At 46.4% G+C, this 23,388-nt stretch overlaps 1 protein-coding gene and 1 pseudogene across 1 annotated transcript; one reads left to right on the top strand and one right to left on the bottom strand.

Annotated features, from left to right (window-relative positions):
* Positions 1-1,515: 1,515 nt before the first annotated feature.
* BCL7B (BAF chromatin remodeling complex subunit BCL7B) lies at positions 1,516-20,571 on the bottom strand. Its single transcript, XM_061208456.1, has 6 exons — positions 20,351-20,571; positions 17,212-17,287; positions 5,855-5,951; positions 3,492-3,662; positions 2,819-2,898; positions 1,516-2,563 (listed from the first exon to the last, which is right to left on the bottom strand). Exons 1-6 carry the CDS (start codon positions 20,440-20,442, stop codon positions 2,471-2,473), a joined length of 609 nt encoding a protein of 202 aa, XP_061064439.1. The 5' UTR covers positions 20,443-20,571; the 3' UTR covers positions 1,516-2,470.
* On the top strand, positions 7,416-7,920 carry LOC133103960 (glycine cleavage system H protein, mitochondrial-like; annotated as a pseudogene).
* Positions 20,572-23,388: the final 2,817 nt, after the last annotated feature.

Here is a 23,388-nt window from a genome sequence, read left to right as displayed (position 1 = left end):
ACTCCTTCCTCTTTAGCAAAACTAGGTTTATCTAGGTTTCTAAATACTATTCTCCACTAAAAGGATCCTCTATTTGATTCTTTTCCAAAATCTGCCTGGTCATTTCTTTTGGCCTCTTGGTCATTATACTTTCAATAGCTTCCTTTGTTTAAACAAATTAAGACATACTTCATGTACCACATATGATTCTAGTATCTGTGACATTAAACAGTTTTTTAGTACCTGTTAAATGTTTAAGAAAAAACCAACTAAAGATGATGAAAAAACCAACTAGAGATGACAAAAAAAAGGCAACAGAATTAACTGGGATTCTAGTTTCATCCACGACACCTGGAGCCCCTAAGAGAAATGAGAGGAATCGCTTTAGGGAATATGGAAATGAAATTTTTTTTTTTAATATTTATTTGGTTGTGCCAGCTCCCTAAGTTGCGGCATGTGGGCTCTTAGCTGCGGCACGTGGGATCTAGTTCCCTGACCAGGGACCGAACCCAGGCCCCCTGCATTGGGAGCGTGGCGTCCTAACCACTGCACCACCAGGGAAGTCCAGGATATGAAATTCTTGGAGATATAGAATGTAGAATTCTTCTCCACCATGACTCTACTGTTTTCCTTTGGAATCGGAGCAAAAAGGAACCCATGGGGCTTCCCTGGTGGTGCAGTGGTTGAGAGTCCACCTGCCAATGCAGGGGACACGGGTTCGAGCCCTGGTCTGGGAGGATCCCACATGCCGCGGAGCAACTGGGCCCGTGAGCCACAACTACTGAGCCTGCGCGTCTGGAGCCTGTGCTCCGCAACAAGGGAGGCTGCGATAGTGAAGAGGCCCGCGCACCGCGATGAAGAGTGGCCCCCGCTTGCCGCAACTAGAGAAAGCCCTAGCACAGGGACGAAGACCCAACGCAGTCAAAAATAAATATAAAAATAAATAAATAAATAAAAGATTACTATTAAAAAAAAAAAAAAAAAAGGAACCCATGGACAAAAAGCAGATTTATGATAGCCAGGGCCTTTGGGGGAGGGTCAAATGGGGAGTGAGGGCTTAAAGGGTATGGGTTTCTGTTTGAGGTGATGAAAATGTTTGGAGCTAGACAGAGGTGATGACTGCGCAATGCTGTGAATGTACTTAGTGCCACTGAACTGTGCACTTTAAAATGGTTAAAATGGTACGTTTTATGGTTGTGTATTTTACCATAATAAAAAAAAAGTTAAAGAACAAAAGTCAGCCTCCTAAGGACCTGGAGCTGTACAGTGTACACAGGTTTTCATTTGGTGTAGGCAGGGACAGAAGTATAATTCCAAGTACATGACAACTTCAAATGGAGTCTCCAAATCATTTTCATCAGAAAGTCACTCTGTGGGAGTGAAGACAATTGGCAGGGCCCAGCCCACAGTGACTTCGCTAGCACTCAGCCACCACTCCCCCCAGCCCCTGCCCTCCACAACCTTCAAGAATGAAGCACTCAGCTACCAACAAGACATATTTCAAATAGTTTAATTTTAAAAATATTCTATTCGGTGCTAAAATATGTCTTCACTCACTGTTGCCCATTTCCATTTTCTTAAACCTTTTTGAAACAAAAAATAAAATCACGAGGTTCAATTAAACATGCAGATTTCAAAGAAAAGGGAACTTTCTAGACAGTCTGAGCTGAAGGAGTACTGTGGGAATGGGTGCTGTTGTCAGAACCTCAAATTCTCGCTGGGGCAGAGTCTGCGGCAGGAGTGCTGGGGACCGTGGCGGGAGGCAGGGGATGCTGGAATGAAATGTCCAGGTGGAAACAGCAAAAGCTGCGCGTGCGTGTGTGTGTGTGTGCGTGTGTGCACGCGCGCATGTGTTGGGGGAAGGGGATGGTTACAGTGGGGGACAAAGGACTGTCAGCAGCCAGAGAGCCCATGAGAGGCAGGATAACCTCAGGAATGGGCAGAAGTGCCAGGACAGCAAGAAATCTATATGGACTTCTCCGCCCTCTCATGGAGCGAAGCCCTTCCCTTGCCTCCGGAGTCTACTCAGGCATTCTCCCACAGCAGCCTACAGGGCCCCTAGCCCTATGGGAAAGTCCACGAATCTAGAGTCTCCATTCAATTCAAGTAAGCCCTAGGCACTCTCTTCTCTAGAGGATGCCTTCCACATCTCTTTCCTCTTGTCAAAGCACCAGCAGCTCAGTCCAGAGGTTCCGGAGCAGAGACTGCTGCCTGGAGGTGACAGATGAACCCTGGAGTGGCCGATGCTCCAGCCTACTTGGGGTGCAAAAAGGACAGGAGTGCTCCTCTTCTCAGGATCAAGCAGACACAGGCGCCAGGGACGGGAAGATGACGTCACGACCCCCAGTCCTATGTCAGCCTTCCAGCCCAGAAGGCTCCTATGTGCAGGCTCTGGAGCCCAGTGCTTGCCCTTAGCCCAGCAGCACAGCACAGCCAGAACCAGAATGCAAGAGAGGCCTGGGGCCAGGAGGCGAAGGGTGCCAGGGTGGTGCTAGCTTTCCGACGCTGTCTGCGGCACTGCGGGTTGGTCCACACAGAAGCGTTTCAGGGGAGGCGCACCTGAGTCTTCCTCTTCCTCAGCAATCTAGAAGCAGCCAGAGCATGGAATCATAGGGCCATCCCTCTGAACCAGACCTCCCCTTCCACCCTAATTACAACCCAGAAGTCCACCCCCCACTGTCTCACAGATGACCAAACCTCTTCCCCTACCTTATAACCTGGAGCCCAGCGTCCGTGCTGCCTCCCCAACTACAGCACATCCCATGCTATAGAGCCAGTGCACATTAACAGAGCCCTTACTTTTTTCTTAGAAACTGGGAAACCCAAAGCACCTCCTTACCTGTGTCTCTAATGGAACCGGTTCTTCCTTCGTGAGGGTGGGAGGTTCATCAGCAACTTCTGAGGCAGGCAGGGAGGGCTCTGAAAAAGCAAGGTCAGCGTAACTGCAGGGCCTCCTGAGGCGGGAGACTCCTGTGGAATCTCTGCCCCAAGCTGGGGGAGTGTTCCTGGGAGCTATGCGGAGACGCCTTGGTGAAGAGGCAACACAGGCCGCAGAATCAATATACATTACAGGAAGAAATTCGCAGGATCTAGTGCAAAGAGCACGAGCTCTGAACTTAGAAGGAATGAAATGAGACACACAGTTCCACAAGTTACGAGCTGTGTGATCATGGCCAAGCAACTGAACTTTTCTAAGACTACTTCCTCATCTGTAAAATGGAGATAACAGCTGCCATTTCGTGGGGTTTTTGAGAGAATCATACCAGGCATCTAATATGAAAAGTGCCTTCCTTACAGAGAGCCTGGCGCTCAGTTGTGTTGCTGTTTTCTTTCTTCATTCTGTGAACGGGGAAAATACAACCATTCCCCAAAATAGCCTCCAACAATTGACAAACGGCCTGAAGCTGCCAGCTCTGGGGCAGCTTCTCTAACCTGTGACTCTGAAGAAGAGAAACATCAAGAGCAAGAGCAAGGCCCTCCAAGACGCGCATCGTGGGCCAGCAGAGACTCACCCTCCAGGATCTCCTGGCCCAGGGTGGGGGGCTGGGAGTCATCTGTGCGGAAGTCGGACGTGTGCGCTGGGCTCAGGGACTCGCTCTGCTGGGGGCTGGGGCTCGAGTTGGTGCTGCTGTCCACCTTGAGCTGATAGACATCAGACACGGAACTCTGGTTGCTGTTTTCATCTGAAAACCAAACATGACAAAGGCAACAGCTGAGGGTGGTCACTTTTGAGAGTAACTCAGTACAGAGCCAAGGGCCTGGTGTCTCTGCAGACAGCGTGGACACAGCCGGGCACACAGTGATCACGGCTGTAAACAGCCCCTGAACCAAAGGCAGACATTCTAGGGGCTTCTGTGCACTGCAAATTACCAACAAGAGTCTAAATTGATTAATTTAAGCATGTTCTATTTTATGACACACGTTCTAAGCACCACAAGATGCAGCCAGAATCTTTAAGTTTATGCAACATTTATATTTCAGGAAGGTCAAGATATGTTTATTAATCCCTTCTTTATTATCCACCAGTTATATAGCTGGGACCTGGTATTTTCCCACTGTCCAGTGAAGGGAGGAACACAGCTGTGCCTCTCAACCTTTCTCACAATACAAGAGGTGTAGAAAATGAGTCTGTCTGCCATTCTCGGCTGTCTGAAGGAGGGTGATAGTGTCTGGAGGTGGTCAGCTCGGGCCCTTGCACCTGCCTAGGCTCCATCTCACCGCCTCGCCTCAAGGACCGTGGGATCCCACCTGGGAAGCGCTGTCTGAAGGCTTAAAGTTACCACCTAAGTTTAAAACACAGAGTCTGCAGGGCCTTCCTCTCCCTGACCTCCAGCAGCCAGTCACCAAATCTGCCCCACCCACTGCTCTGACTCGGCCCGTGCCCATTCCTTCCTCTCCCGTGGCCTCAGCTCAGCCCTCATGATCTCTCACCTGGCCTCCAGCCACAGCTACCTAACTGCCCTTCCCGCAGTCTCAGGCACCCCCACTGGACCTCATACCACTGCCAGAGTGATCTTGCTAAACCCCTGTGGGTTCCCCACTGCCCACGAGAGGGCCCTATCGCAACCTACAAACTCCCTTCTGATCTCCAGGCTCACCGCCTGCTGCTCTTCCCCACGCAGCCTGGCTCCTGCCTAACTGGACTCTAGCCTAAGAGCAGCTTCAAGTACCAGCGTCTGCTACGACATGCTCTTTCCGGTCTTCCTGCAAAGCCCCTGCACATGCCCACATTCAGCTCGGGCATCACCTCCTCCACAGAGCCTCGTGTCCCAGGCTCCCTTGGCTGGAAATGACCACCCTCTCTTTTATGCTCCTGCTGTTTCCTGTGCACACCTGCACTTACTATATTACACACCAGTCTCCCTCCATTACACTCTGCGCAGGCAGGCTCTGTGGCTTACTGGTCCTTGAATCTCCAGTGCAGCACATAGTACCTGGCACATAGTCGGAGTTCATTAAATGTTCAATGAACGAAAAGGATGAGATAGTGCCCAGACTGAGGAAATGGAGCCTCCCATGTCTCCCAGAGCTTTATGATGGAACATCTCACACAGCTAGAGAACATTTCCCTTGTATTCTCTTCCTGTACCACACTGACCTTGCAGGGGTTGGGGGAGAAGTGAGGAGGGGATACCTGGGCGCTCCCAGTCTAGTTCCGAAGAGAAAACTGTGAGCCCTTTCTAGTCTTTATCCTACAATGACCACCACCTTCTATACTAAGATGGAAGTAGCATTTTATCACAAAAAAGAATAAAGCTCTGTCGCTCTTCTGCTTAGGCAAATACTTTTCTTCTCCAAGCATCAGTTTTCTGAAATAGGGATGACGATAACTGCCTGGTTTATATCACAGGCTAATGTAAAGATAAAAATGAGAAACTGAAGTGAAAGTGCTGCATAAACAGTAGCTGCCACACAGGTATAAAAGGTAACGTTAGGAGTGTAGTGCTGACTCAGGCCGGACGTCTACCGAAGACTGGTTTAGGAGGCAGAGCTTGGGCTAAGGGTGGATGGGCAGATGCCCCGGCATGGGGGGGTCTCCTCTGAGGCACTCTCATCAAATACACAGTCTAATGAAAAGAGCTTCTGATCCAGAAAACCGGGACCCACCATGGGGTCTGCCACCTACAAGTGATGTGACTTTAGATGTGTAACCTCACCTCTCTGAGCCTCAGTTTCCGTAACTGGTAAGTGAGGAGACTGTGGTCTCTCTTGCAGGGTTATTGTGAGGTTTAAGTGAAATGCCTTCCACAAAGTGCCCAGGAAGATACCAGCAAAACAGTAGGCACTGAAATGACACACAGACTATTCTTCTGATTATTAATGGGTCATCTAAATTTTCATTTTCCTGCAAGGAAGACATATGGATGCAACTCACCCTGGAATTCAAGAAGGAGAGAGGAATTGGCTGAGGCATCAGAGGGAAAGCCATTAGGTTCCCGGGCTGCTGAACTGTTCGATTTTGACTTTTCTTTCTAGAAAAGGAAAAAAAGAGGAATATGACAGAGCCAAGCAGAAGACTCACAGAGAGAGAGAAGGTGCTGAGACACCAGAGAGGTCTGGATTAGGAACAGGAGGAACAACAGCGGTTTCAGAATCCAGGACCCGAGGAATAACAGGATCCTGGACAAGGTGTCCCCAGGCCTCAGTGTCTCTGTCAGTAAAATGGACCCTTCCAGTGCTAATATCATGAATCGCAAGTGAGAGGCAGATACATATCTTCCACCAGAGCCCCCTGTAGGACTCTTCTGCTTTCTGCCCGGATGAGAATGCTCTATCCAGTCCTTCCCTACATGCATGGGTGAGAAACACAAAATACTCATTTGAGAAAGATCCCTGTTTTAGTAGCGCAGCAGGGAAGAAAAAAAAAAGTGAAAGAAGAAAGGACCTCTGACTGGACAAAGGAAGGAGTCACTTTATATGTAATGCAAGCAGTGACAGGACAAGGAGCCCCTGCTAGCTCTATTCCTCACCAATCCACCCCATCCACTCAAAATGATCTCCCATGTCCACCTTTGCCTTCAAGCAGGATGCAGGTTACACATGTGGGGGAACCACAGTGGGAAGGTAAGCACTAGCTTGCAACAAACAAGGAAATAATCCACAGGACAGGAAATCATCAATCCAAGCATTTGCAAATGAGAGCACCCCAATAGCCAAAAGTTCAAATCTGAATAATCTCAAATCTACCAATTCATACGTTTTATACTTGCCTATTTATTGTACGTGCATTGTACTAATAATACAACTTAGTGTTTCTTAATACTCTCAGTACTAGCTCGGCAATCAATCAACTGTACACATATATGCAGTCCTTCCCTTCATTTTTTCATATACAGACATAATTTTAATGTAATTACACTTCACCATTTTACTGCAGAGGCTACATAAACATGATTTTTACTAGCTGCACAATATTCCAGATATCATAATCACTTAATCACTACTCAACTAGTGGACATTTAGCTTTACCTTATTTAGGATTGTTTTTGTTTATTGCTAGTAGGAATAAACCCACAATGCTCAACTTTCACTTTTTCCTGGATTATGTGACTAAATTCACAAAAAAAATTCCTTCTAGATCAAAAAGTATAAACTAAACATATTTTTCTTAAAATACACTGTGGCTCACTCACCACTCTCTACAAGGAGGTTGGCAATATATTTGGAGTACGAGCATCACGGCACCCATGCCAGCATTTGGCTTTATCATTATTTTTTTCTGATCTCTCATTTATCTCTATTTTAATGATTCTGTGCTCACATAAAATATGCATTCACTGTAAGAAATTCTGAAAATACAGAAAAAGAAATGAAAATCACCTGTACAACCAGAGACAACCTATACATGTATCTGTATGAAAATGGCTCATGAGTCAGCATTATAACTTGTTCCCCCTCCCCCATTCACCATATTAAAAACATTTTTCTCTGCAAACATGGCGCTGCGAGTGGCGTGGAGCGTGCGGGCCGCGGTCTGCAGCCTGCGCGCCACCTCTGCGCCCCACACGCCCTGCCCGCTGCGGCCCTAGGGACTGCGGGGCGCTGCGCGCCGGACCCGCTCTGCTGTCGGGTCGTAAATTCACAGACAAACATGAATGGGTAACAACAGAAAACGGTGTTGGAACAGTGGGAATCAGCAATTTTGCACAGGAAGCTTTGGGAGATGTTGTTTACCGTAGTCTGCCTGAAGTTGGGACAAAATTGAACAAACAAGAGAAATCTGGTGCTTTGCAAAGTGTGAAAGCTGCGAGTGAACTCCATTCTTCTCTATCAGGAGATGTAACAGAAATGAATGAAGCTCTAGCAGAAAATCCAGGACTTGTCAACAAATCTTGTTATGAAGATGGTTAGCTGATCAAGATGACACTCAGTAACCCTTCAGAACTAGATGAACTAATGAGTGAAGAAGCATATGAGAAATACATAAAATCTATTGAGTGAAAATGGAACCCCTAAATAAACTAGTTTGAAACAACTTAATCTAGCATAGTTGTCTTAAATTAGTGGTGGACAAATTTTTAAAAAGCGACTTTTAGCAAAAGAAACGACTTTCAACAATGTTGCCTGAAGAAAATACCCCTTAACTTCCTCATGATTTCAGATAAACACTCTGCATCTTTTTCACAACACCCTATGATTTGTAGGCTAGTCTCCAGTTATAATATTCAGAATTCCTGAAATTATCTGTGGTAAAACTAGTTATAAAAATTATGTAATTCAAGAATAACATTGTTATCTTAACCTTATATAATACTGTAACTTGCTTACAGCCATCCCTGGATTTAGGTCAAAAGACTCAATGGGGCTCCCCCTGTGGCACAGTGGTTAAGAATCCGCCTGCCAATGCACGGGACACGGGTTCGAGCCCTGGTCCAGGAAGATCCCACATGCCGCAGAGCAACAAAGCCCTTGTGCTGCAACTATTGAGCCTGCACTGTAGAGCTCGTGCTCCGCAACAAGAGGAGCCACCGCAATGAGAAGCCTGCGCACCGCAACTAAGAGTAGCCCCCGCTCGCCACAACTAGAAAAAGCCCACGTGCAGCAGCGAAGACCCAACGCAGCCAAAAATAAATAAATGTATTAATAAATAAATAAATAAATAAAAGGCAATGTTGCTGTTTAAAAAAAAAAAGACTCAGTGAACTTGCCACTGGAAATAAATGGCAGTGGAGAAAAGTTAGTTGTATAGTGTCCAATTAAGAACATTACTATCTTAATTTTGCAATATACTGTGTTTGCTTGTGCTATTTTTATACAGTGAAGCAACAGCCTTGCAGGAAAATAAGAAACAGTTTAATAATAAAATATGTAACTTCCTAAAAAAAAAAAAAAATTTTCTATGCCATTGAATAATCTTCTATACCATCTTTTATAATGGTTACAAAGCTTTACAATCTACAGGTGCACAATAACTTAATGAATTCTCTACAATAAGATCTTCATTTTGCTTGCAATTTTTAAATACCACGAACAATAATATTGTGATGCTCAACACTATAGATGTACCTTGTACACATCATGATTATGTCCTGAGGATAAATTTCTAGAGATAAAACTTCTAGATCAAAGGCATAAATAGTCTGAAAGCTTTTTCCCCCTCAGCTTTACTGAGGTGTAACTGACAAATAAAATTGTAAGATACTTAAAGCGTACCCTGGGTTAATTTGATATACATATACACTGTGAAAGGATTCCCACCATCTGGTTAATTAAGCTTTTAAGTATACATATATGATCAACTTCACCTGTAGAAAGTTTGTCCCAATTTACTCTCCCATCAGCAGTGCCCCACTCCCTTATGTCCTTCACATTTTTTTCTTTACCTATTTGGTCATTTTCTATTTTTCCTAACCTAACTGGTCTACGGTAGTACCTTAGAAGATGGCACACTATCATGGACCACTGGAAGGTAGATAAACCGATGGACCTCAGGGCCCAGCTCAGAAACCAACACAAACACTGTGAGAAGCCCTTCGGAGAGACAAAAGGAGCTGAGCCCTGGGCAGGAGAACTTGAAATAGGAAAGGGCCAGGGTCTTATAGGTGAGAAGTGGGGAGGGGATTGCTAGCAGTGTCCTTCCCCCACATGTACACACTACCCAAGAGATCTAGCGGCCTGACCTTTGGCCCTTATGGGTATTGGCATCACCAGAGCCAGGGTTAGATGAAAAACAAAGGGTGACTCCAGAGCCCCCCCCCCTAACTTTCACCCACCAGCTCCTTGGGCTGGACAAGGATGGCTCCTCCCAGATAAAGGCAGCACGTGGAAGACTGGTACTAGGGAGTTCCCTGGGAGGCAGGGGAAGATGAGAGAGGGGAAAAGGGAAAGGCTGAACCCTGAGGCTAATCCCATCCCCTAAATCCATTTAGAGGAGGGAACACAAAGCCTCGGTTACACATTTCTAACCAATGCAGCTCAGAGTCAAAAGGAATAAAAGATGAGTGCACAGAAAAAACTAACCAGACACTGGAGGAAAACAAGCACCATGAAAGACAGTAAACAGAACAAGCTATACCAGAAGAAGGAGACTAGTGGGACAGAAGAATTGAAATAAAACATAGCAAGTCTCCTCAGAAAGATAAGGATGACACTGGAAAGTTGTTTTGAACAACCAACAACAAGGGAAATTTGGTATGAATAATAAACTCGTTCAAAATAAAAATTAAGTGAATGAGGGAATTCCCTGGCAATCCAGTGGTTAGGACTAAAAGCTTCCACTGCCTGGGGCCCAGGTTTGATCCCTGCGAAGGGAATTAAGATCCCACAAGCCAGCTGCACAGCGTGGAAAAAAAGAAAAAACAATTAAGTGAACGAGTTTATTAGCAGAAATAGAGCTGAAGAAAAGATTAATGAGCAAAAACTGGGTTGAGAAGTCAGAATATATGAGGACAAAATAAAGAGATGAAACATACTAAAAGTTAAGAAATGAAGCTAGATGTCCACATTACAGGATATTCTTACAGAAGTTCCAGGTCAAACAGAAGAAATTCTAAAAGTTTCCAGGAATATAAAAGAATCACCTACAAAGAAATCAAGAATTAGACTGACATCAGATTTCTCAACAGAAAACTAGAAGCACAACAACTGAGTAATAGTTTCAAAATGTTGAAAGAAAATAATTTTTAACCTAGAATTTCATATACAGGTAAAATTATCAATTAAACATGAAAGTAAAACAAAGATATTTTCAGAAAGTTTTCTCCACACAAGCCCTCCTTGGCAAAACTCTTGAAGGGTGTATTCCAGCAAGAAAAGAAATGAATCTAAGAGAAAGCAATAATAAATAGGTACAAAGGGTTAGTAAATAACTAGTAATGTTTACTTTGTCTAATTAAACAATGACTAAAACAAGAAATGTCTGTAAAAACAGAAATATCTGAACAGAATATCTGACCTGAAATTCCATTCAAAACTAAGGAGAGGGCAGGAATGAAAGTGGGGGGCGGGGGTGGAGACCAGGGGTGGTTAAAAATGTGTTCAGGCTCAGAGGGGAAACACAGATTTTGATAAGCTTTATACACTGATACAGAAAAACAGTAAGTATAAGTCTTATTAGGTTAGAAATAGCCAATAAAAAAATTAAAAATAAAATGTGGAACTTTCAAATCAGAAGAAAATTTGTCTAGTCATCATGAGGTGAAGAGAAAAAAGAAAGTGTATCACAGCAGAAATCCTTGTCCATATAAGTAGAATGTTTAGATGGTGACATTTTCACGGCCTTTCTGGCCCCTAAATGTGCCACAGCTATTATGAACACACATAGTTAGTATACATGTCCTGAGGAGACTTCTAGGAAACTCCTTAAATTCATGAAAATACCATTTGCCCATCCTTCCACTCTCTTGCTGCCTTGAACTTGAATGTGTTGAATGATGGCTGGAGCTCAAACTTGGATACGAGGTCAAACATGAAGCAGAGGAAAATGGGCAATTGTTTAATGTGTATAGAGTTTACCTCTGCAAGATGAAGAGTCTGGAGATGGATTACACAACAAAGTGAATGTCTTCAACACTACTGAACTGTACACTTAAAAAATGGTTAAGATGGTAAATTTTATGATATGTGTATTTTACCACAATAAAGTAAAATGAATAGAACCATTACTCTCTTAAAAATAAATTATTAAAAAAAAAAAAAAAAAAAAAAGGTGGGACTTTCCTGGTGGCGCAGTGGTTAAGAATCTACCTGCCAATGCAGGAGACACAGGTTCGAGCCCTGGTCCGGGAGATCCGACACGCCGCGAAGCAACTAAGCCCACGAGCCGCAACTACTGAAGCCCGTGGGCCTAGAGCCCATGCTCTGCAACAAGAGAAGCCACCGCAATGAGAAGCCCGCGCACCGCAACGAAGAGTAGCCCCCACTCGCCACAACTAGAGAAAGCCCACGCGCAGCAATGAAGACCCAACGCAGCCAAAAATAAATAAATAAATTTATTTTTAAAAAAAGGAACAGGGACTTCCCTGGTGGCGCAGTGGTTAAGAATCCGCCTGCCAATGCAGGGGACACGGGTTCGAACCCTGGTCCGGGAAGATCCCACATGCCGCGGAGCAACTAAGCCCGTGTGCCACAACTACTGAGCCTGCGCTCTAGAGCCTATGAGCCACAACTACTGAGCCCACGTGCCACAACTACTGAAGCCCGCACGCCTAGAGCCTGTGCTCCACAGCAAGAGAAGCCACTGCAATGAGAAGCCCACGCACCGCAACAAAGAGTAGCCCCCGCTCAATGCAACTAGAGAAAGCCCGCGCACAGCAACGAAGACCCAATGCAGCCAAAAAATAAAATAAAATTAAAAAAAAAAAAAAAAAAGGAACAGAAAGGTTGCAAGAAACCTGGGTCCCTGGGGACTCTTAGAGCAGAAGTGCCACACCAGTCCTAGACTGCATATTTCTGTTTCTCTAAGAATAAAATAAAACTTTTTTAAACCATTACTACTTTGAGTTTTCTGTCACCCACAGCTAAACCTATTCCCAATATGCCCAATAAGCAGAAAAATGTAAAACGAGGAAAAACAGAATTACAAGACATACCAGGGAAATACAAATCAAAAGAAGACAGGGTATCTTCTAGAATATCTAGAATATCACTCTAAGAAGCCATGCAAATCAGAAAAGTAAAGAGGAAACCCAATACAAGAAATCAGAGGGGAATTTCCTGGCAGTCCAGTGGTTAGGACTCTGTGCTTTCACTGCCGAGGGTCTGGGTTAAATCCCTGGTTGGGGAACTAAGATGCCGCAAGCCTCAGGGCAAAAAAAAAGAAATCAGAAAAGAGGAAATCTAAATGAATAAAAAGGATATCTGAAAAGATAAAATTGTCAACCTCCCTAGTGTTCAGAGAAATGCAAAATAAACAAAGAGATACCACTTTACGTCTATCAGACTGGCAGGATTTAGGAATTAGGAGTTAGATAATATCAGATGTCGCTGAAGATGTGGGAAACAGGAGCCCTGCGGCACAACTGGGGAAGTGTACTAACTATCCGGGTGCAGCTATTCAGGAGAGAGATCTGACAGCCAGCATCTAGTAAAAACAATCATGTACGTACAGCCAGTAACAGAGCAATCTCACTCCTGGGCATCTAATCCAGAGAAAACCTCCCACAAGTCCTCAAGGACAATGGTTTAAGGGATGTCCACCAGAGTCATCTGTGCTACCAAAAAAAGCTGGAGGCAACACACACAAACAGACCCATATTCGGACACTTGGAATATGACAAAGTTGGTTCTACAGAGCAGGAGGAAAAGAGTCTTTTCAATTGGTGGGACAAATGCATACCCACATGGAAAAAAAATGAAATTGGGCCCCTACTTCAAAATACACGAAAATCAACTCCAGGTGTGTTATAAATGGGAACAGAGTAACAAGCTTGTAGAAGACTATATGGAAGAATATCTTTGTGACCTCAAAGAAGGAACAGATTTAAGACATTTAAAAGCACTAATTATAAAGTAAAAGATTATTTTGTCTACATTAAAATTAAAAATTTCTGTTACTCGGGACTTCCCTGGTGGCACAGTGGTTAAGAATCCGCCTGCCAATGCAGGGGGCATGGGTTCGATCCCTGGTCCAGGCAGATCCCACATGCGGTGGAGCAACTAAGCCCGTGCGCCACAACTACTGGGCCTGCGCTCTAGAGCCCGCAAGCCACAAATACTGAGCCCGCGGCGCCAAAACTACTTAAGCCCGTGTGCCCTGGAGCCTGCGCTCTGCAACAAGGGAAGCCACCACAAGGAGAAGCCCGCGCACCACAACAAAGAGTAGCTCCTGCTCACAGCAATGAAGGCCCAATGCAGCCAAAAATAAAATTAAGAAAACAAAAACAAAAAACTTCTGTTACTCAAGCCTGCATAAACAGAGTGTAAAGACAAGCCATGGAATGGAAAAAGGTACAGATAGTATTTAATCAATAAAGAGTATGTGTCTACAACACAGAGAATCCCTACACGTCCTAAGAAAAAGACCACAGCCAAACAAACTTAAATAGGAACTTCTTAAAAGAGGAAATCCAAAAGGATGCTGAAAAGGTTCTCCATCTCATTAGTAATTACATCATTAATCACTGAATTAAAACCACAATGAGATATCTTTTTTTTAAATTAATTAATTTATTTATTTTTTGGCTGTGTTGGGTCTTCATTTCTGTGCGAGGGCTTTCTCTAGTTGCGGCGAGCAGGGGCCACTCTTCATCGCGGTGCGCAGGCCTCTCACTGTCGCAGCCTCTCTTGTTGCGGAGCACAAGCTCCAGACGCACAGGCTCAGTAGTTGTGGCTCACGGGCCTAGTTGCTCCGCAGTATGTGGGATCTTCCCAGACCAGGGCTCGAACCCGTGTCCCCTGCATTGGCAGGCAGATTCTCAACCACTGCGCCACCAGGGAAGCCCAACAATGAGATATCTTAATACATTAAGTCTAACTATACCAACTGTTGATGAGGATTTGGAGCAGTGAGAACTCATATTGCTGTTAAGAATATATACTGGTATAGGGCTTCCCTGGTGGCGCAGTGGTTGAGAATCTGCCTGCCAATGCAGGGGACACGGGTTCGAGCCCTGGTCTGGGAGGATCCCACATGCTGCGGAGCAACTAGGCCCGTGAGCCACAACTACTGAGCCTGCGCGTCTGGAGCCTGTGCTCCGCAACCAGAGAGGCCCGCGCACCGCGATGAAGAGTGGCCCCCGCTTGCCACAACTAGAGAAAGCCCTCGCACAGAAACGAAGACCCAACATAGCCAAAAATAAATAAATAAATAAATAAAATAAAAATAAGGTACTGCTTACTTTAAAAAAAAAAAAAGAATATATACTGGTACAATCACTTTGGAAACTAGTTTGGTATTCACTAGTGTAGGTCAAAATACACATATCCTAAGACTTAGCTATTCTACTCGTAGGAATATATCCTAGGAAAACCCATGCACATGTTGACCCATATACTATATAAGAATGTCACAGGAACATTGTTCTTATTATCCCAAACGGGGAAAAACCCAAATATTCATCTACAGGAGAATCAGAAAGATAAATTATGGTACAGTCCTACAATAAAACTCCATACAGGGACTTCCCTGGTGGTCCAGTGGTAAAGAATCCACCTTACATAGGGCTTCCCTGGTGGCACAGTGGTTAAGAATCCACCTGCCAATGCAGGGGACAAGGGTTCAAGCCCTGGTCTGGGAAGATCCCACATGCCGTGGAGCAACTAAGCCCGTGCACCACAACTACTGAGCCTGCGCTCTAGAGCTCGCAAGCCACAACTACTGAAGCCCGCACGCCTAGAGCCCGTGCTCCGCAACAAGAGAAGCCACCACAATGGGAAGCCCGCACACCACAACGAAGAGTAGCCCCCACTCTCTGCAACTAGAGAGAGTCCACACAGCAACGAAGACCCAATGCAGCCAAAAATAAATAAATAAAATAAATAAATCTATTAAAAAAAAAAAAAGAATCCGCCTTACAATGCAGGGGACCTGGGTTCGATCCCTGGTCAGGGAACTAAGATCCCACATACCACGGGGCAACTAAGCCTGCATGCCACAACTACTGAGCTCACGCGCCTCGACTAGAGCACATGCGCCACAACAAGAGAAGAGAAAACCCACGGGCCACAACTAGAGAGAAGCCCGCACGCTGCAACGAAAGGTCCTGCATGCCTCAACGAACATCCCGCATGCCGCAACTAAGACCCGATGCAGCCAAAAATAAAAATTAAATTAAAAAACAAAAACAAAAAAACCTCCATACAGCAATGAAAAGGAACAAACAGCTCCAAATACAACATGGATGATTTTACAAACACTAGGCAAAAAAAGCAAGACATACAAAAATAGATACTTCATGATGCTGTTTATATAAAGTAAAAAATGTTTACAAATGACTAAAGAAGTGGTCATAAAAGCAAAAGTAGGAGAGTGAACTCCTCTAGAGGGGAGGGAGGGGGACGCTGGGAAGAGTTACAGAGCCTTCTGGGGGAGCTGGCAATGTCTATTTTTTGACCTAGGTGGATTTTACAAGGGTATTAGCTTTATATTTTTTCACTATACTACATTATGTTTTAGATACTTTTCTGTACGTGTTTTATATTTCAGATCTTTTCAAAACAATCAGGAAAAAAAGAGCTGGAGAAATCTGGGTGTTTATCACTCAGGGAATGTATAGATAAATGTGGTCACTGCACATAAGAGAATACAATGCAAGAGTAATGACAATAATTTTATCTACAATTACAGAAACATGCAGAGTTCTCAAAAACAAAAAGAGAATAGAGGTTTATAGCACAATGCTATATACAGATGCAAATTTTTTAGAAATACAAATATTAAACAACGCTATGTATTTTTCAAGAATATACAGGTGTCCAGACCTTCCCTGGTGGCGCAGTGGTTAAGAATACGCCTGCCAATGCAGGGGACACGGGTTCCATCCCTGGTGTGGGAAGATCCCACATGCCGCGGAGCAATTGGGCCCGTGTGCCACAACTACTGGGCCTGCGCTCTGGAGCCCGCAAGCCACGGCTGCTGAACCCGTGCACCACAGCTACTAAAGCCCGCTCACCCTAGAGCCCGCACGTGGCAACTACTGAAGCCCGCGCACCTAGAGCCCATGCTCCGCAACAGGAGAAGCCACCGCAGTGAGAAGCCCGCACACCGCAACGAAGAGTAGCCCCTGCTCACCACAACTAGAGAAAGCCCGTGCGCAGCAACGAAGACCCAACGCAGACAAAAATTTAAAAAAAAAGAATATTCAGGTGTCCAAATAAACCCATGGAAGAGGAATTAGAAAGGCATATATACATATTAAACACATGATGTAATAAACTACAGTGGGCAGCAGGAGTCCACAAACTTTTTCTTACAGGGCCAGATAATAAATATCTTGGGCTTTGCAGGCCATTAGGTGTTATGGCAATTACTCAACCCTGCCATTACAACTCAAAAGCAGCCACAAATAAGGAAACAAACAGGCATAGGTGTGTTCAAATAAAACTATACTGAATCACAGGGAGCAGGCCTGGGCTGTAGTTTGCCAAGCCCTGGAAAAGAGGAATGAGTTAAGGAAAGGGAATCAAGGGAGGGAAATAATAAAATAAGAGGCTTTGCGTGGACCAATGACAGAGGATGCCTTGAAGTATTTTCAACTCAATTCTGGGAAAATACATTCCATTATAATTAAGAGGCAGTCAAAGAAAGAAAGAAGACGTTACCTTTTTGTTGTTTCGATTTTCTTCCACACTTACCTCCTTGCTGTCTGTCACGGGAACCCACTTAAATATCCTAAGGGACGTGTCACCCACAGTCACCCACTTTTTCTCCCTAAAACAAAGACACTTCTTAGAACTGATAAACAGTAAAATAGATTTTCTGATCATAACTGTGCTTTCCCACTTCTCAGCAGATCATTCCTTCAATCTTAACTGCTTTCTAAACTTCCTCTCCGTCAAATCATACCTTACCTTTCAGGACAAAATCATCCCTTCCAGAAACACTTTGCTATCAAATGCCTTTGGCTCTGAACCCTCTACTTGCCACCTTTGCTCATGTACAGTGTACCAAAACCTTTTGTTCCTCACAGCCTACAGCAGTATAGAGTATCAGCACGTTTTCAAACTCAGGTATCTATCTGGCATAAACTTCTTTATTTCCCCAAAATTAATTCAATTCCACTGATATTTATAAAGCCCTAATGTACAAGGCCCTATAGGAGATAAAGGATATATAAGATAGGGTCCCTCTCTTGGGAACTCATAGCAATGAAAAGATAAGTAAAGAAATCACTGTAACACGTGAAGGTGGCAAGGAAGAAGGCTGAAAGAGTAACACCAGGATATCCCATGGAAGGCAGAACTCCTACGGCTCCTGTGGAACTGTGGATTGAAACACGATGCTATTTAAAAATAATCACAGGAGCAGGACAGGATGCTTCCAACTAACAGACCTGAGCCTCACACTGGCTTCTGGAAGAGGTGAAGGCCAAGCCGCCATGGAAAGACTGCTTTAAGGTTTCATTTTACAGAAGAGGTTACTTTTGAGATGAGCCTTAAAAAATGAGTAGTTGTTCTCCCCACCCCGCACATGCCTGGGGAGGGAAAGGCAAGTGACATTGTTGAATAAGAGTGTAGATTATGAACGGCCAGAGCTGGGGAGTCTGGAGTATGACTTCTGCAAGTTTCGCATCCCAATTTGAGGACAAAAAAGCAAAAAAAGTAACTGCTGTTACTGCTGCTATTGATGATGCTATTCAGCAAATGGTGACATCACAGAAATGTAGAGACTATGATGTAACAGAAAGAAGAATGAACTAAAGACTTAGGAAACTGGAATTAATTCCTGGACAAGCCACTCATTTATTCCTCATTTACTCAACAAATATTTAATATTCAAGACCCTATGCTAAGTCTTGGGCACACAGGGAAGATGCACAGTCCTGACCCTCACAGACCTGAAATTCCAACTGGAAACAGACATCACACAACTCATCTCACAGTTAGAAACCTAATCACTAGGTTTAACCATATCAAACTGCCGCTTCTGCTGGTTAAAAAGGCAAATACAGGCGATATCTTATGGTTCGACCTAATACAATTGTGGAAAGTTCCAGTAGGGGACCTGATTTAGACTGGGGATCTTGAAAGGTGTCCTTGAGGAAGCAACTGGAGAGCAGAACTAGGAGTTAACTAGGCAAGGGGGAGGAGAGGGTAGAGGAAGGACACCAGGTAGCAGAAACAGAAGTGTGGCCCCAACTGAAAGATGGCCAGCATCTTGGGAAAGAGGGCAGTTTGAACCAGTCTGGTGGGGCAAGAAGGATCATCTTTGGTCTTTATCCTAAGAGCAAGAAGAGATCAATGAAGCATTATTTCCTAAGCAGAGGAGTGCTAGAAGATTCACACTTGAGAAAAATACAATGTGATGAATGGACTGGGGAATGAGCCAGTCCTGAAGCAGGCAGATCATAGGGAAGTTGGTACAAGAGTTCTGGGTGAGAGAATATGCTCATCTGCCCTAGGCTGCAGGTGAGGACGGAGATGGCCAGAAGAGAAAGGTATGCCCATTTTTAGGTTTCACGAAAAAACCTAGAAGGATGAGATTTGGAGGGGAAAAATCATTAATTATTTAACTAGTATTTATGAGTACAACTATATATGAAACCCTCATTGATAAAGAGTTAAGGAACTTGATCTTGTAGAGAAATGGACAAATAAACACGAAATAAAGTCCAAGGTAATGACCCTAAAGGGAGTGGAGGGACTTCCCTGGTGGCGCAGTGGTTAAGAATCCGCCTGCCAATGCAGGGGACATGGGTTCAAGCCCTGGTGGGGGAAGATCCCACATGCCACGAGCAACTAAGCCCGTGGGCCACAACGACTAAAGCCGGCGCGCCTAGAGCCCCTGCTCCGCAACAAGAGAAGCCACCGCAATGAGAAGCCCACGCACCGCAAGGAAGAGTAGCCCCCGCTCGCTGCAACTAGAGAAAAGCCCCCGCGTAGCAACGAAGACCCAACACAGCCACAAATAAATAAAAATAAAATAAATTAATTAAAAAATAATAATAAAGGGAGTGGAGGGTGAAGGACAGGAGAACTTGGAGAAGGCTTCCTGGAGGGAGCTAACACCTACCCGGACTTTAAAATTATTACTAGTAATCAGCTAGAGAAAAGTACTCAAGAAGTTGGCGCAAACCGTTGGCTGTGAAAACTGAAGGTGATAACGCATCACTGTTTCTGGTACAAAATAGGCGGTCAACCGGCGCCTGCAACGAACGCTATAGGAGCCGTTTCCAAACGAAGGGTAGATCCTGACTCCTCTACTAACAGCTCCCAGGCCACCAAGAGAAAATGCCTACCCAGCTCGCTCGTCTGGGTCCGTATTAGGCGAAACACAGGGCTTTTAATTCCAATAACCGCTTGGTGCCGTGGCATGCAGGTTTGCCGAGAAGCTCTCACCAAACTTAGACGACTTAATACGTAGAGCGTTCAGTCTGGCCAACCGGAAACTCTCAGAGATTGTTAGCTCTTACATGGGACAGTTCAGAACGCAAAAGGCTCCCGAGGCAGGCGGGCGCGGGGACGAGGCCCGCGCGAGGACCTGCGCGCGAACCAGACCCCACGGACCGAGCGCCGCCACAAGCCGGCAGCTCCTCCGGGCGCCGCGCAGCCCTAGGGCAGGTGGGCGGACCCGCGGGCCGGGCGACCCGCTGATTGGTTGCGGCTGGCGCGCCCTCTGACCTCACGCCGACGCGAGCGGCACCCTCCTCCCGCCTTCTCCGCCCCCCCTCCCCCCAAGCGCCCGCCGGTCAGCTCCAACCCCACCCGCCAGTTCACCGCCGCTCTGGGCCTGGGCCGGCGTACCCCTCCAGCACCCTCGGCCCTGGCCCCTCACCATTTCCGCACTTTCTCGATGGCCGCCATCACCTTCTTGATGTCATCCTTGGCCCGGCTGCGGGTCTCGGCCCGCACAGACCTGCCCGACATGGCGGCGGCGGGAGCGGCGGGGGCCGGGGCACTGCTCCCAAGGCACCGGGAATCGCGCGCCGCACGCGCCGCCGCCCGCCCGGCGCAAACAGCGTCACCGCGGCCGTCGCCCCCTCCGTGCGCGCGTGCGTGAGGAAGCGCGCGCACCCGCCCTCCCCTTGGGGCTCGAGGCATCAGCGCGCCTGCGCGCCCAGTCTCAGGTGCCCCACCCCGGGCGTCCCACCCAGCGCGCCCCGCCCTGGGCGTCCCGGCCTGGGCACCCCTCCCTGGGCACCCCTCCCTGGGCGTCCCTGAGTCCAGTGAGCTCCCAAGCAGGCCTGGGTAAGCGGGCAAGCTGGTGGCACGTGCTGTGTGTAGGGTGTGGTGGGAGGCTGTTTCCCAGGGGAGCATCTTAATCCTCTGGACAGGGCTGCCGCCATAACCTATATTTTATGGGCTTGACCCTAACGTCACTGAGGGTCTGCACCATCCAGTCCTGCTGCCGCTCCTGTGTGGGGCCCTAGCTCCCCAGATAACACCATTGTGCTCCAACTACAGAGAATTTCACACCTTTAGTATGCCTTCCAACGTTTGCACACATCTGTTCCCCACCTGGAATTCTGTCTCTTCACCTGATGACCACTTACTCTTCCAACATCAAGTTTGAACTACGACAAGTCTTCCCCTGATATGCTGGGGTGCCACTTAGTGCATCCTTGACACTCTACATCAGCAGTCCCCAACCTTTTTGGCACCAGGGACTGGTTTCATAGAAGACAATTTTTCCGGGGTGGGGGCGGGGGTGGGGGTTGATGGTTCAGGCGGTAATGCGAGCGATGGGGAGCAGCAGATGAAGCTTCACCCGCTCGCCCGCTCTGCTCACCTCCTGCTGTGCAGCACAGTTCCTAACAGGCAGAGAGCCCGTACCGGTCCATGGCCCGGTGGTTGGGGACCCCTGCTCTACATCACTGTCTCATTTAATTCAGCAATTGTTGATTAAATGATGCCTGCGTTGTGCAAGACTCCATGCTCAGTGCTAAGGACAAAATCTAGGGTTTTGCTTTCAAAGAGCTTCCAGTTTAGTAGAACATGCAGGCCAGAAAACAGGCATTAAAATGTCATTTTAGGGCACTTCCCTGGTGGCGCAGTGGTTAAGAATCCGCCTGCCAATGGAGGGGACACGGGTTCCAGCCCTGGTCCAGGAAGATCCCACATGCCCTGGAGCAACTAAGCCCGCGTGCCACAACTCCTGAAGTCCGCGCGCCTAGAGCCCGTGCTCTGCAACAAGAGAAGCTACTGCAATGAGAAGCTACTGCAATGAGAAGCCCATGCACCCCAACGAAGAGTAGCCCCTGCTCGCCGCAACTAGAGAAAGCCCACGCTCAGCAACGAAGACCCAACGCAGCCAAAAATAAATAGAAATAAATTTTTTAAATAATAAAAATAAAAAATAAAATGCCATTTTATAAACGCTAGGCTAAGAGAAGTATTGTACAAGGTGCTATGACAACCCTAATCTAGATGAGGGGTGTCTAGAGGCATCTGGGGAAAAATGACCTTGCAGTTGAACTTTGAGAATACAGTAGGTGCAACTGCTCTAAGTCCTGTGTCCACAGACACTGTAGATGCTCAGTAGATGTTTGGGTGAATGTTCAAACTTCAGCGCAGCTCCCTAGTCTTCCCCCAGCACCGTAGGCATTTATTGATGCTTGCAGTATGCAGAGAGGGTCCTGGAGCAACCGCTTCAGGAAACATAAAGGAAGTAGGTGACAGTTTGCATTGCTTGGTAGCAGCTACTTCTTCACCTCTAGAGAAACTTCCTTCTGTGTGCCCAGAGAAATGTCTAGCTAACCCTGAACTTGACATAGCCTCTATGACTGTTCACCTTTTCATAATCCACCAACATCCTGGCTCGATAAGCATTTGAGGAGTGGAAGAGCTGAACTAGCATGTGGAGGGAAGGATGATTCTAGAAATAACGGGATCAAAGGTGGCATGTCTGTTTCTCAAAGCCACTGATCCAAAATAACTGAACCAAAGAACTATCTGAGCACCTGCTATATGCCCTGCAGCAGTGGACACTGGGTGACGCAAAGATGAGTAAGACACACTCCCCGCCCTTTGGGCGAGGATAAGGAAAGCAATAGGAAAATAAAACTCGGGGCAGAGCATGCTAACTGTTGTGAGAGAGGCCAGCTCTCTAGAATTCTCCAGTTCTGTTCATAGGGCCCCCTGGTCTAGGCACACAGCACCAGACACTTACGTCTCACTTCTCTCTCACCCTTGTCCAAGTCCTGGCCAGCACCCCACTCCCACCCCAAGGTTTCTTGCCTATAGTTTCTCTACTCCACAGCCCACTGCTCCTCCCAGCTGCTTTAGCCTCCTGCACCCATCTCTCCTCCAGCCCACGCTGCCAGTCACCACCTTCCTCGGGCCATCCCCTGAAGACCCAGTGATCCTCCTGTTTCCCGCTCACATTTGTCCACCTGGCCCTACATTCCCCACCTATCTCCCACTGAAGTTCTTTCTGTGCAAGAGACTGGTCAAAATGGGCACCTGCCAACTATTCCCCGAAGCCTGCATAAATGCCCTCTCTTGACATACTTCTCTTTAAAGAGATCTCACCTTGACATTTTCTAGGTGAAGGCCCTGTGCTAGATGCAGAGCTGGGTGCTGAGATGAGCAGCCCGGACCTCTGCCTTGGGCAACTTGCATTCAAAGCAGTGCATTCAAAGTAAAAGCTACAGAGACCTGCAATGCCCCAACTGTCTACCTCCTCCCATTAATTCTCTGACTTCACCACCGGCAATCTACCCTTTGCTGTCCCTGCTCCAACTACGCTGGCCTCCTTGCTCACCTGAAAACACCCAGTAAAACTCTTTGCACTGTAGGTCCCTCTACCTGGATCATCCATTCTGCATACACGTATTTACATGGCTCACTCCCTCACCTCCTTCAGGTCTTTAC

The sequence above is a fragment of the Eubalaena glacialis genome, chromosome 13, assembly GCF_028564815.1.
Source record: "Eubalaena glacialis isolate mEubGla1 chromosome 13, mEubGla1.1.hap2.+ XY, whole genome shotgun sequence".
Classification (NCBI taxonomy): Eukaryota; Metazoa; Chordata; class Mammalia; order Artiodactyla; family Balaenidae; genus Eubalaena; species Eubalaena glacialis.
This window is presented reverse-complemented; position numbering and strand designations above follow the sequence as displayed.

Coding starts and splice junctions, on each gene's coding strand:
- BCL7B (XM_061208456.1), bottom strand. CDS start 20,442: ATGTCGGGCAGGTCTGTGCGGGCCGAGACCCGCAGCCGGGCCAAGGAT. Junction 17,288..20,350: donor ATCGAGAAAGTGCGGAAATG/GTGAGGGGCCAG, acceptor TCTTTGTTTTAG/GGAGAAAAAGTGGGTGACTG. Junction 2,564..2,818: donor CGGTTCCATTAGAGACACAG/GTAAGGAGGTGC, acceptor GGCTGCTTCTAG/ATTGCTGAGGAAGAGGAAGA.